Source organism: Dreissena polymorpha, chromosome 10 (genome assembly GCF_020536995.1).
Source record: "Dreissena polymorpha isolate Duluth1 chromosome 10, UMN_Dpol_1.0, whole genome shotgun sequence".
NCBI classification, from domain to species: Eukaryota; Metazoa; Mollusca; class Bivalvia; order Myida; family Dreissenidae; genus Dreissena; species Dreissena polymorpha.
This window is the reverse complement of record NC_068364.1, coordinates 89,613,055-89,628,352: the sequence shown is the minus strand read 5'-3', so window position 1 is coordinate 89,628,352 and position 15,298 is coordinate 89,613,055. Positions and strand designations below refer to the sequence as shown.

The following is a 15,298-nucleotide window of genomic DNA, read 5'->3' as shown; positions in this document are numbered from 1 at the left end:
ATGGATGACTTCAACGCCAAGATCGGCAGTGACAACCGAGGATATGAGGAGATCATGGGAAAGCAAGGGTTAGGCGAGATGAACGACAACGGGGAGAGATTCGCCGACCTGTGCGCCTTAAGTAACCTGGTCATCAGAGGAAGTGTTTTCCACCACAGAAGGATACACAAGGCAACTTGGGTGACACCAGACCTGTCAACGGAGAACCAGATTGACCACTTGTGCATCGCAAGGAGTTTTCGTCGCTCTCTTAAGGATGTACGTGTCAAGCGAGGAGCAGACGTGGCTTCGGACCATCATCTCCTTGTCGCCCGATTGAAACTAAAGCTGAAGAAGAGTTGGACAGTGGGGCCCAACCAACGCCAACGGTACAACACTGCCATTCTGAAAGACACCTGGAAGCAAGAAGAGTTCAAGGTCACTCTCTCCAACAAGTTCCAGGTCCTAGAAGAGCTGCTTGAAGAAGGGACGATAGAGCAGAAGTGGCAGAACGTGAAAGAAGCAGTGACTTCAACATGCCAAGAAGTACTGGGCCCCAAGTCTTACACCCACAGGAAGTGATAATACATTCAGTATATTATATAAACATTATGTAAACTTATACAACAAAACATATGTGGTGTCGGCTAGGTTATATTGATTGTGGTGTGTAGCCCTAAAACAATCTTCTGGCACTTCGTCATGTTCGCGGATATGAATTTAGAGTTGGAAAAATAATAATGTCTATTAAATTGTTATATTTTGAGACAGTACTTACATATTTAACACATATTTTTTATATTAAACATTGAAATAAACATTGCAGAAAAGGTGTCAATATTGCCTGTATTCGTCCATATCCGCACTTTTCACGGATATGAGTCATATACGCATTTTAGACGGACCGCTTTTTACCCGGGATACTCGTGATACCTACCCGAATGGGGGACAACTTCTTAGTTACGAAAAGACTGTTCGCTCGCAGTCTGCGTGCTTACTGCAGTTGGAAAACACTTTCGATATCGGCTAAATTAACTTAGTTTAAGTTTCTATTTGCAGACTTAAGGGTTTTTAGTCTATGAATAAACAGTGTCGTACATACGAAATACCGTTAGGGCCATCGTGGTTACGCATTAAAATCCAGAGGGCGTCAATACGATAGTGCGATAGTACGATGGCGACAATCCGATAGTACGATGACGACAATGCGATAGTACGATGGCGACAATGCGATAGTACGATGACGACAATCCGATTGTACGATGACGACAATGCGATAGTACGATGGCGACAACGCGATAGTACGATGGCGACACTGCGATAGTCATCGTACTGTCGTCATCGTATTATCGCATTGTTGCCATCGTACTATCGCACTGTCGAAATTGTATTGTCGCACTGTCGCATTGTCGTCAGCGTGATGTCACATTGTCGCCATCGTACTTTCGCACTGTCGCCATCGTATTGTCGCACTGTTGTCATTGTATTTTTGCACTTTCGCATTGTCGCAAGGTCGCCATCGTACTATCGCAATGTAAACTATCGCCTTCCGGTACACAAACTATTCTTATTGCAGAAACAAATAGATGACTTTATAAAGATGTACTTTGAAAGAGGTAACAGTTATAATGAAATCAAATTCTTATTAGGTTATAGAATGAGTATTGATGTAAGTTATGCCGAACTGACAAGTATTTTTAAAAGTAGCTCCATCTTGGAAAAAATACGGTGTGCGTATGTGTACCGGAAGGCGGTAGACGACAATGCAACAGTACGATGACGACAATGCGACGGTGCGATTGCAACATTGCGATAGTACGATGGCGCCAATGTGATAATACGATGACGATAGTACGATAACGCGATAGTACGATGGCGGCAATGCGATGATACGATGCCAACAGTAAGATATGATTATCGCATTGTCGCCATCGTAATATCGCGTTGTCGTACTGTCGTCATCGTATTATCGCACTGTCGTCATCGTATTGTCACACTGTCGCGATCGTACTATCGCATTGTCGCAATCGTACTATCGCATTGTCGCCATCGTACTATCGGATTGTCGCCATCGTATTATCGCACTATCGCATTGTCGCCCTCTGGATTTAAATGTGTTACCACGATGGCCCTTACGGTAATCCGTACGTACACGATTCGCGTTCATAAGGTTTTATTTTATTGTTAGACCTTCTCTACAAATAAGAATAGATTTAAAGGAACATATTATAATATCACTTAAAGCCGAAGAAATGGTACTTGTTTTAAAACTACTAAGAGGGAGAAATAGTATCAGTATTACTACTATCAGTTGTTGTTGTAATTGTCGTTGTTGTAGAGGCAAAAGAAGTAGTAGAAGTAGTAGCACCAGCAAAAAGAACAACATTAACAGCAGCATCATAGTATCAGTAAATAATCTTGCCGGGCGTGTGTAATTCTAATAAGCATGAAATACATTATCTCAATATTGTCTGTTATTTACTTAATTCTGGTCCACATGAACAACATTATTATATATAAATATTTTTGTTATAAAAATTGTATTTCAGAAGTTATTAATAGATGTTTCAATGCTGTTATAAGATAATAAAGGTCCATCGTACATTATTATGTATAAATACGTTAATTTTCGAAATTATAAATACATATTTTATCATAATGTATCATTATAAATATTTTTGGTAATTACTATATATACATTAAAAAATATTAACACATATCTATTGAAAATTAATATAATTCTTAAATTTAGAAACTTCACTCACAGAACATATACACTCATTATTACAATATTTAGAAAATATGTATTTTATATTATACTGCAAAACATTTAATAATAATAATTCTGTGTATGATTGAATAAAATATATTTTCTATAACTAAGTTTTGTAATAATAGGTATATATGTTATGTGAGAATATTTTCTTATATAAAAGTATTCTATTAATTTTTAATCTTATAATATTTATTTTATTTTATCAATTTTTAGAATAATAAACTTACGAAGACCAACAAGAACCATCATTGATATTCATTTGAAAAATAACGGTTTATAAGTCGGCCTTTAACTATGAACTCGTATTTGCATATATCGAGACGTTTTTAACCGGTCGATCAATATACACTTAATTAAATACGCACACTCTACAATTTAGAAACCGATTTGAACGTCAATCGGATGTCGTGTTTGCGATTGTAGTTACACGTAACACAAGTTATGTCATGCACCGAAAATTAGGCAAGGCAAAAACAATGAAATTATTTTGCCATAAAAGTTGTCATAAGGGATTTTTTGTGGTTTTATTAAATTTAGCCTATGAAAGCATTAAGAAACGAAGCGAAAATGATGTCAGCTTGAAGGAGCTATACAACTATAAAATTATAGTTGATTGTCGGAAGGGCCGAGAACTGTAATGACATACGATATTACGCATATTTATCAGAATGTCACAGATGATTTACAGTACTTTCTCAAACACAGAAAGGAATCAATGAATAATGATAAGAGCGACAAATTTAAATATTATACCCTTATCACAACAATTCCCAAAACAATAAACATGACTTAAGCAGGATCCTCTGGAAACATAAAAAGCGTGCCTAATTTTAAGTGGCAATATTATTTGTTAAGTTTTTTACTAGAATACTATTCGAATAGGCGTTTAACTTAAATAATTATTGCACACCCGGATGGACTAGCGATGCTAAGTACAATTTGAACGCAATTAAAATACTTCAACAAATACTAACCAAGTGGTTGGCACGTTTTAGAAACGAATTGCGGGGCCTTACAGCTGCTGGCAAGTCATCAAGAGTGCTTGGTAAAGGCCATGGTTTCAACAAGACCAAGGGCGGTTCTCGCCGGGTTTACTGGAAAAGGCAGAACACCCTCAATCTGCGTAGAAAGCGTTAAAAATGTTTATAAAATTTTCTTTTCTTTTCATGTTTATATGGTTAGAATATGGAAATGGAACAGCGTCCAAAGCGTATTAGCAAGTGCGACCTTTTCGTTCAAAAGGGTATAAAACAAGCTGTTAACCAAACATAATTATTCCATATCAGAGCATAATGGCAACGTATGGACATTGAACATGAGACTTTGCTGTAAAATGTTCTTTTTCAATTAAGTATATATCGGTAATATTCAGACGGCGACAGAAGAAAAAAGCAGAGAAGGCCTAAGAGATATCAGATCCGACCAAGGCTGCCAGAGATCGAAAGAGACTGTACAAGATCTGGTGAGCTCCTGCGTCATGCTTAGCTGGTATTTAGTCATTCGATAATCTCATTCTCCGTATCGGTCGATATCGCCATGACAAGGTAAGCCAATGAACAACGCTTGCATAAAATTAATTAGCATTAGTTTCAGAGGAATTTAACTCATGTACAATAACTACATGTGTAAACAGTTTTCGAAAGACAATGTAAATATTTTAAGAGGAATATCATATTCTTGAGGTAAACAGTACGCTGATACCAGGTGCCAGCTGTTCACAAATGATTGAGTACTCATGCAAAACATATTTGTTTCTTCTAATGAGATTACATAGTCAAGAATTTGTCCGAATTAAGTGGTGATATCACCAACATTGATATTGTTCTTACAACAAATATGTTAGATAAGTATTCAATACGCATGTTTTTTTTATACATTTTGAACATAAGAACAACAAGCGTACTTGCATCAAAGCTCTACAATATTTGTAATGCATTTGGAAATCATTTAGAATGCTTTGTAAAAAGTGACAACACCACAGATTCATCTTCTGATGTCACTTTGACCACCTTTACTATTGTATTGCGTATACTATAAGGTATATGTTCATACATTATTAAATGTTTAAATTGAATGGCATGTCGTCCTATAACTTCAAAAATATTTAAGGTTAAGTGCTCAGCGTATTCAAAGTATAAATACATAACTTGAAATCAACAAAATAACTAAACGTTAAAATGATTATTAAATGTGATTTATTTCTTAAGCATTTACATGAGCTAATTAAAAATATCACAAAAAGCTGTTTCAGCTTATATTTGCATGTGTACATGTACATCATTGTATGTGTGGCCTGTACCTTCTATTCATTCCTTATGTTGAAATTGGATACATCGATATCAGCCCCAATTTACATTTATCTGTCGGTCGGTTTACTGACATAAACCACATTCGCAACACCTGCTTTGTTTTTATAACTAGTATTCCGAAAACATTAGATATGTGCATAGTACTGCTAAAACTCTCTATAATGTTTTTTAACATGCTTGGTTGTGGAAAAAAGTATTTGTTGTCTTTGCACATGCTGTAAAATGATAGAACTTATTTCAATTCCTTTCCGATACGACATTTAATATCTATCAATATCTATAATGAAAAAACACTCGTAATTGGCGATCATCTCAATCTGTATCTTCATCCATTGAGCAAATAAACTAGTGTTGACAAAATGTTCCTATACGGGGTTCTGGCTTTGAACCATCAACATGTGCCGACATGAACACATGTATGCATGTAGGCGCAGAAGTGTGCCTGTAGGCGCAAACGTGTGCCTGTAAGCGTATATTGCATACGAAGGCATATATGTATATATATTTAAAGCCGATGTAAAGATTTTCTCGCGATAAAGAACTAAAATTATGACAAAATAGTTAAGCAACAATAAACATACCTGTTTTGGCTTGATTGTTGTTAATTTTCTGTTGCAAAAATATTAATAACAGTGCACTTCAAAATGGAATTAGCAGAGTATGTTGCATGCTCGACTAGCAATAAAAAGCATAGTATACAATACTTCGATTATGAAAGACAAAAAATAATATCGATGAACGTTCCTGCAAAAACTTTGTAGAAAATGTGATTGAAAAGTTCGTAGGACTTTGACACAAACTGGAATTGTTATATGTGTTTGCAGCCCGAGCCGCTTTAGTATGGACCGACTGCAGCAATAAAAACTGTTAATCCCATTTGTTTTATCGGATGTGTGCATATTCTAAGACGTATTACGCAGAAAATTAAAATCATTTCTAAAGAAGCATATGTTTTTGAATGTGTATGTAAGACGATTCGTAATTATGATAACGTTATTATTGTTTGAACTTAAAACACCCAAAACAGTGTGTTGATAATTTATGTTGAATAACATGCACGTAGTTGTACGTACTATTTTCTCTATCGATACGTGTACAAGCATACACAGTTGAGATAAAAAATTCTTATTCGCTTCATCCGGTGGAAAGGTATTTCAAAAGTAATTAAATACTGCAGTTAGCAGGTAAATATTTTCGTCCAATTAACATAAAAGTGACTTTTGCAAATGTTAACGTCTAAAACACGGTATTGGTGCTGAGAGTAGTCTCTCTCACTTAAAAAATTAAAATGTTAGATAGAACATTTCAATGAAGCTCATTGTATACCCTAGGGTATCCCCTAGGCAGATCAAGTTAAATAGATGATGCAACATTACATCAAAAAAGATGGAACTTTCTATTGAGAAAAACAATGTTTTAATGTAGAACAATACTTTTATCTTTCATTTTTATACCGGTTTGTGTAGTGTCTGTAACTTTTTTTTATTGAGTTGCTGGTTTTTTGAATTGTACAATATAGCACCACCAATTTCGGCCAACTTGGACATCACATGGATACACGTGAGCCGTTGTAGGATTTATACTTTTCCATAATGAAACAACAAAATTATTGCCATATTAACTTGTAATGGTTACAGACACTACAACATTTAGAACTGGACACTACTGACGGTATTTTGCTTATAAAAGCTATAATATTTTACCGATTTCTTTAATTCAAGAAGCAATATTTGCAGGATAAAATTCCGCATATAACAAGACCAATAAATGCATAATTTCAGTATGATATTAAAAGAATACTCTATTTTATATTAAAGCTTTTTTCGAGTGAAATGGCCATTCTTATAACTTGTTTGCATGCATATCTTAACAATGGGTTACACTAACCTCTTGAAATTTTCAAGAAAGTATATGTCAGGCTTACCAATTTTTAAAATTGGTTCATATCTTGTTAAATGTTTCTTTTTCATGTATATAACATGAACATTCCTTTATCAGCACTAATACCGTGTTTTAGCCGAAAGTGGAAGCGTGTCATGCACATCTTAGGACAAATTGAATATAGCACGCCCCATCATAAAAAGCACATTATCCCAAATGTTAGTTGAGAAACGAAACCTGTAGACACAAAGTTATGACCAAAATACAACAATATGTACTATTAATAACGATTAATTTTGAATAAACTACGACTATTTTTTGCAATGTTATTTGAATTACATAATATATTATTTATGTTTATTTGCTGAACGTGGCTTCATTACGGGCACTTAAACTATATTGTTTGTACAATATAAACAAATAAGCGAAATAATGTTTTTTTTATCAAAACATTATGATGATGATACAAGTTTATGTGAATTGATTATGCTTGCTTATGCTTTCATAGTTTATATTTTACATGAAACCGCGTCATGATAGTCCCGATTTAATTTCTAATGTTATTAAGATGATTGCATTAAACTTTCTTTTATTTTAATATAGACGCTTGTAACTATAGACAACTACCCTTATTTAGCAACCAATAATAAAAAGAAACAATTGATAGTCTCTAGTGCCAAATAAACCTAGCCATTTCGGCAAGTCATTTTCTATATATACTGAATGCAGTACTAAGGCTTTATTTTGTTGTCTTCTCTTAATCGGAGAAAAATGCGCTCGACGTTAATATATACTCCATATATATTAATTAAATAGTTATTTGGATTGCTGCGTATGTTTGTGTTAAGCAACCTTTTCCGCACCCAACACGTTGAGATAACATCAAAATAACCAGATAAAGAAAATAGCACATAACAGAACGATTGAGCTGAAATGTTTCTGTGTTAAGAACAAAACTGTCAATAAGGCTTTACTTATATCATGATGTTCTTTTTTATTATAATAACACTTATTATTAGTTAAGTAGTTTATGCTTTAAAAATTATGATAAAACGGCTATAAATATGTAAATTTGTAATGTTCTAAAGCTGACAGTCAATATAACTGCATATTTATAAATAAATAAAGACGAATAATATATACGTGTCTATGGCACAATTTCATTATTTGAAAGAATTTATTAACTACGTACGTGATGAAGTCGTATTCTATTCTATGTACACTGAGGTTGGTTAATCAAACATCTTCATAAGCCGTTTTGTGTATGAGCTAATTGTCAATACAGCGGGTCAAAGATTCCTAATAATTATTGTGGCGTTCATGTTAACAGTTATATGGGTATCAGATGAGAAGGAAGAGAAAATACGTCCAATCAAATTTAGCATACCTGAAGAATAAGGAGTCCAATATGAGTGAGTCATTTATTGCTTTCTTGAGTGCTGCATTTTTTCTCAATGGCGGGTTAAGACGAAATACCGTGTATTTATGAGTATAGAATCACATAATATACGTTTATATATGTGCGAAGATTTCCTTATATTGGTTCTTTGGTGTATTTAAACTTATAGTCTTTATATTGACCAAGAAAAGAACAAATGTTATCATTATGTATATTTGACGATTTTTTCAATAGGTTATGCTTTTGTTATATTTCTTCTATGAATTACTTATTTGAAACAGTCAACATTCACTTTCAGCAACAGCCTCTTTAGAAATGAAGACATTGTTAAACACAATCAAAAAATTATATTTCGCACACAACGAGTTTTAACCATTGTAATTAGGCGTCTTTCTGAGCTGCACCATCAACATTTTAAAATAAGAATTAAAAAATAATGGGTTCCGAATGTAAGTTGTTTTGAAAGGATATAATATATAGGTGTACTTACTTCAATACTTAAAACTTGAGAACAGTTATGTTACTTTGGTGGTGATTGTCCACTAACAAAACTACTTGTTCTTAAAAAGTGTTATTCTCTTTGAGTGCTGTTTAATTGCAGTGAAATGTGATTTATGTTTAAGTATACGTGAATTTAAAGCGATTATTTCTAGGCTACATGCGAGGTTCATATTAAAAGATGAGGCTTAAAACCGGCTTAAGCCCCAACAAATGTATTGACAGTTTTAAGGCGTGGACCAGTGTATTATGTGAAATGTTGTGATGTATATAAAGGCGCTTTGTCAATCGCCTTTTACAAAAGAATGACAGACGGTTACCAAAATACATCTTCTAATATTTATCTGAATTTTCATTTTTGTCCCTTTATATTGCAATGGTTTTCCTCACTCACTATCTTTAATGAGGTTATTTTCGATTTGTTTATATAATCCATATATCAATAAATACAAGAAAACACCTATTATTCTAAGTCAGTTATGGCGATCCATATAGCCTGCGACCAATATAGTTAGCTCATGGTTCTTGTCAGTTGCATTGAATTAATCAATTAATGCAATGCATATACTTACAGTATCACCTTCAGTGTTTGTATGACGGCGGACGTTGTGTTGCATTAAGTTTAAATAAAAAGTATCAGCTCGACCCAAGACAACTCGTGTCGTGTACGCTTTAAAATTGAATATACGATAATCGGATTATAATGTTACCTAAGCATGTATTCACCAACCCATTTTAAGACAATGAAGAATAGACTAACAACCGATGACAATGCGTTTAGTGTTATATAATGGCGGGTTATAGTTTTTGAGTATTTCCTAACTTGTTATAATGCAAAAGTGTGTACTTATAGTCGTTATAAGTACATTCCGCGACTAATTGTAAATTTAATGTACTCTGCAAGTATAACTGTTTAAATAATATTTTCTTCATTTTTCATTCTTCATTTTTGTAACAGAATGAATTTGTGAATTCGGGTCCATGGCGTAAAACCCACAGGTATGTGACGAAACGCTTGTCTGCATGTAAATGCGAATGTTAAAACAGGAATTATTTATTAAAAAAGCACATCGCACAACACGAAGTACTTCTCGTGTTGTTTAACATTTCAGAATGAGTAAGCTTGTGCTTTTTAAGTAACCCTACTAGACTACAGCCTTTGAATGACTAAGGGGACACACTACAGTTTTTCTCAAATCGGCTACTGGCTGCCGGGGTGGGGGCACTGTCCGTCCTCACAGCTGACACAACGTCTACACCTAAAATCATACAAAACATATCTTCCGTATTGTTGGGGGTATGTCTTCCAAAAATACATGGATAGCCATGGTGCAACCACTTGCTCTATATTTTTATAATGGAAAATCAGCCAATTTGGGGGTCTGAATATCACCCGCTTCGGCGGCCATTTCCGTGATTTTCAACACAAATTTACCACCAAACTGCAAATACCAGCTCATTAAACACTGTCTGTTTTACTGCATCACTAACCAGATAGTTGACCGACAATGAAGGATCCTAGTATCATCAACGTGGTTTTTCACAGAAATTCAGTTGAGTGGAGGCACCTTTAAAATTCAGGCAAAATTAGCCTTCGGAGCTGGAAACCAGCATGTACGTCTTTCATGACCTTGGCGGCACAGCAGAGACACTGGCTATGCACTGGACACATTTTCGAATTCACTAAGCATGCATTTCAAACCACCACCACTCAAATCTGATACTTTAAACTTGTAAAACACTATTATTGCTGCTCAGTTTCATTGTATCCCTATTTATTAGAAATTTCTCCCTTGCCAATTCGAAACTAAGGCTAAAAACTGTATAGTGCTACCTAAATGCTAGAGCGTTTGTTACGGAATACCGTTATTGCCATTATACAATGATATGAACAAAAAGAATAATCCCTAGTGAAACCCGCTCGGAATCATCGCAAAATTTGTTAAATGCAAATTTACCCTATGATAAAACAAAAACACATCCAAAACCGAATATTTTCAATAATGTTATCAACGCTCTGAAAATTTGGTACGTGAATTTACGGAATACCGTAAGTGCCAACGTTGTTAAACATTTAAATCCAGAGGGCGATGCGATAGTGCGATAGTACAATAGCGGCAATGCGATAGTACGATTGCGACAACGCGACAGTACGATGGCGACAATGCGATAGTACGATGGCGACAATGCGACAACGCGATAGTACAATGGCAACAATGCGATAGTACGATGGCGACAGTGCGACAATACGATGGCGACAATGCGATAGTACGATGGCGAAAATGCGACAATGCGATAGTGCGATTGTACGATGACGATAGTGCGACAATACGATGGTGACAGTGCGAGAATGCGATAATACGATAACGACGGTTCGACAATACGATTGCGACAGTTCGAAACTATCGCATTGTCGCCATCGTACTATCGCATTGTCGCCATCGTACTATCGCACTATCGCATTGTCGCCCTCTGGATTTTAATTTGTAACCACGATTGCCCTAACGGTATTCAGTATATTCACGTACCAAATCGAGGGGTTAGAGCCAGAACGTGATAAGTGCACTTTTTTATCAAAACTCACTTTTTGCACGTATAGAAAGCTATTTCAATGCTCTTCAATTTGCACTATTCCCTGGAATCATATCTTGTATTCAACATGGTATATCCGACAGAACCAAGGTGCACTAAGTTCATATCGACAAATCAGGTGTATGCCAGAATTCTTTATATCCATTTCATGACTGCAACAAAGCTTTAATAGCACTTAAGTCTTTTGGGCACAATATGTTTTCATACATATTGAGAGGAAATACATGTGCCAAAATGATTTTAGTGAACTTAAATCATTTAAACATAAGCCAGTGGTGCCCCTTACTCAAGGTAAAAAACAAAATATTAAGCCCTTACCTTGTAAAAAAATTACTGTATCTGGTTTTATCAACAGGAATACACAAACTATTGTGCTAATGGATAATTAGATAGGAAGAAATATGACATTACCGGTGTTAATGTTGATAAAAGACATTGTTCTCCCACTAAGATGGTAAAATAATATAATTATTTCAACACCTCTCTCATTGAAAGTTCTTTCTTATGGAAAGAAGATGTTTTAAAAGAAAACTACTTTTACAGTAAAAGATAAGATTTTTTTGTATTAGATTTGTGTGTAAAAGCTGTCTATTATCATTAAAATACTAAAATGCTTTAAATTTGGACTTGAAAGCGCAGGAAGAAATCACTGCTTATCTTTTTTGAGATTTTGCAGTTATCAATTTTATCCTTGTATTACAGGTATATGTCTCTCTGACTTCAGTGCCATTTAATATGTTCACTAGTGACAAATTTTATTGCAGATATATAATATTATGGTTATAGCATTCAAGCAGTTCATTACACATTGAAAAATTGGAACAGCATGTTAAAAGCTGTGCATCTATTCACTTTCTTTCAAATACAAGTTTAACATGCCAAAGTGATGGTGCTTATATTTTAACAAAGAGTCTTTAAAGGCCGAATCTTTTTTTTAAACCAATCAGCATCCTAAAATATGAAGCAATATGTGCATAGAACTGTTCTACAACATTCTTTACAGCATGGCAATATCAGAAGAAGACTTGGAAGAGATTTCAAATATATTGGACGAACAATTCAGTGATGAGATGGAAGAAGAAACCACACTTAAGTTTGTGGCTACCAAGATCGATACAGAAGGCTATATATAGTATTCATCAGCCATTGATTACAGATATTGAAACCAATTATAAAGTACTTAAGTCAAGCAATATGCAATTGAGCCAATGTAAAAAGGGGGACAGTGATTCTGACAGTGATTTAAACATTCCTCTGGCGAAGCTTATTCAAAAGAGATAATTGAGAACTAAAAGGGCATTTTTTCAGTTAAGTAGTACTGAAAATGAATCAGACTTTGATGACGATGTGAAAGATCCAACATATAAGGTACAACAGAAAGAATTTAACAATTCTGATTCAGACACAGATTCATGCGAAATCAAAAGTCCACATTAACGGCAAAAAGTCAAACCCAAAATATCAGGTTTCAAAAAATGTTTGACGAATCGAATAACAGATAAGAACTAGAAAAGAAAACAAACTGCTCTATCGAGAAAAAAGCGTGTGACTCTAGACAGACCTAATGTCTATCATGCAATACATAAAGCAAAAGAGGAAAGTTACAAAACAAATAGAGCAAGAACATTTCTCAAGGAATCATAGATATATAAAATATAGATGCTCTGCTTGCAAGCAACGGAGTAAAAAGAAAAGTTGTGGACGGTGATGGCAATTGCCTGCTTAGTGCCATCAATATGTCGACAAATGAGTTTCCTTCGCCCAAAAATCTTAGACAAAACTGATAACCTTAGTGCAAATTCACATATATGGACTATTAGCTTCTGAAGGACATTCTTGTCAAAATGAAAGACAAAGAATGCACACTGAGCAAATCAGTAACATAAGGGGAGTAGGCCATTGGTCGAATGATCTTGCTGACGCAAGGATGTTAGTCAACATATATAATATGAAACCTATTGGCATTGCATTTTGAATGCGCTGATGTTGAATATTATGTGATATTTATAAAATATATATAAACCATGCGACCCTAAACCATTCAGGTAATATTTCATTTGACTAAGTTAAAACAATCAAAGCATTTATAGGGTTCATAAGCTTTTGCTTAGATTTGACATGGTAACCTAAGTTTTTAATACACTTTACTTAGATTTCATCTGTGTTGTAATATTGTGATTATACCAATTCTTACCAAATGTCATCAACATTTAGTCATAAAGGTAGCTTCTACAGTTGTTACGACTTTAGCGTAACCTTTAACCTGTTGACCAGGTTTTTTATATCAATTGGCCCAATTTTTACCTTGACATGCATATTGTCGAGATAAACATTTTACTTTTATATTTTATTTGTCCTAAACCGAAAATCGGAGTTTGCTTTGCTAGATCTGTACTGTAACTTTGCTCTACTTTGCTGTCAGATCCATGAACTGTAATGGAATCATTGTAGGTCCCGACTTTGATGGCATGAAAATATTAAACTTTGCATGTTTTGTTGATTTACCCAGACAAATTGGACATGAGTTAAATAGAAGCGAATTAATAATTGTCTTCGTGAGGTAATCACTAACGATTTGGAGTTCCAATGAAAAGGAATTAATAACAAGCATCAGAATAACAAACCGTTGGTTATTACCTTAACAAACATTGTAAGTTATATCATTTTAAATATAATATGATTTGTTATACATAATATGCCCTTCTTTCACAAAACAATACATACATGTGTTTTCATGACGAAAACACACTTAAATTATAATAAGTGTTGTCAGGTTCATTAAGATTATTTGAGAAATTACATTACATGCAATGAAAATATTAAGCTTATCATGCAAAATGTATACCAAGTAAACATGTTTGGTAACTTATGTATGAACATTTTACTACTTAAATGTGGTTTCAATGGGCCGAATGCAGAGATGATATGTTTGTCAAACGTTTCCTATATCACATATTTAAGGAGGCACATTTTACTGAACTGAACATCTGGGAATTTCTTGAATTACTGTTATCCTCATGCCGTCCGTCCTTCACAGCTTCGTTTGCAAAACTGATCCTTCCTTCGGGAGCGTCCTATGGAAGTTTAAATACCATCGTTCAGTTTGAAATAAACATATGTCGACACATGTGAAAACCGTATTACAAGATATATAAGTTTATGTTAATTATCATCTGAGCGACATCTTGAACCTCTACTCCAATTATGGCATTTTTAAATTACAATGAAGTTTGGAAAAAGTTTTTCAATGTGATACGATCGGACTGAAAGTGCGCAAGCCAAATTGTGCTCGGTCTTTTTTGCCAAATTATACACATTGGTTTATGAAAGTAATGTTTTATGTGTACACATATTATTCGGATCCATCGAAATTCTTGCAGACATAAAAAATAAATCAAAAAGGTATTACAAAAAGGGCAATTCAGTATTTAGTTCACACTAAAAAACTTTGCAAAGCTACAGTATTTTGAAAACAGCTGTATTTTTCGGCTTTATGAATAGGACACGTTATAGCATACAAATAATACAAAAAAACTGATTGGTATTTATTATTGTTTAAATATTTGGATTTGACAAGGACTTGACAAGACCAAGGGTTGAACGTATGTGATGCAACAAACTAGTATATGTAGATCTGTTATATGGTTTGGTTAAACAAACACCTAATATTATTTTCCGTATGACTTTTCCAGATCATACCAGTATTATTTTTGTTGTGAAAGACATCATACTTGTAATGAAAATTTTTTGCAGAATGTTTCATTTAACTACTGTCAATTGTTGTCCATTAACCTCCAGAAAATAATTATTGAAATGTTATCTTAGTACTCCTGAGTTATATCTGAGAAACGGTTTAAACAATAT

General features: G+C 34.2%; 1 protein-coding gene across 1 annotated transcript; it reads left to right on the top strand.

The window, feature by feature from the left end:
• On the top strand, positions 1–12,567 carry LOC127849320 (craniofacial development protein 2-like). Its single transcript, XM_052382040.1, has 3 exons — positions 1–258; positions 4,128–4,243; positions 12,438–12,567. The coding sequence occupies exons 1-3, from the start codon at positions 1–3 to the stop codon at positions 12,565–12,567; spliced, it is 504 nt and encodes a 167-aa protein (XP_052238000.1).
• The last annotated feature ends 2,731 nt before the right edge of the window (positions 12,568–15,298 follow it).

Bases quoted from the DNA above. Each gene is read 5' to 3' on its own strand.
- LOC127849320 (XM_052382040.1), top strand. From the start codon at position 1: ATGGATGACTTCAACGCCAAGATCGGCAGTGACAACCGAGGATATGAG. The intron at 259-4,127 runs GTACGTGTCAAG...GGTAATATTCAG, and splicing joins TTCGTCGCTCTCTTAAGGAT to ACGGCGACAGAAGAAAAAAG. The intron at 4,244-12,437 runs GTATTTAGTCAT...CATTCTTTACAG, and splicing joins TCCTGCGTCATGCTTAGCTG to CATGGCAATATCAGAAGAAG.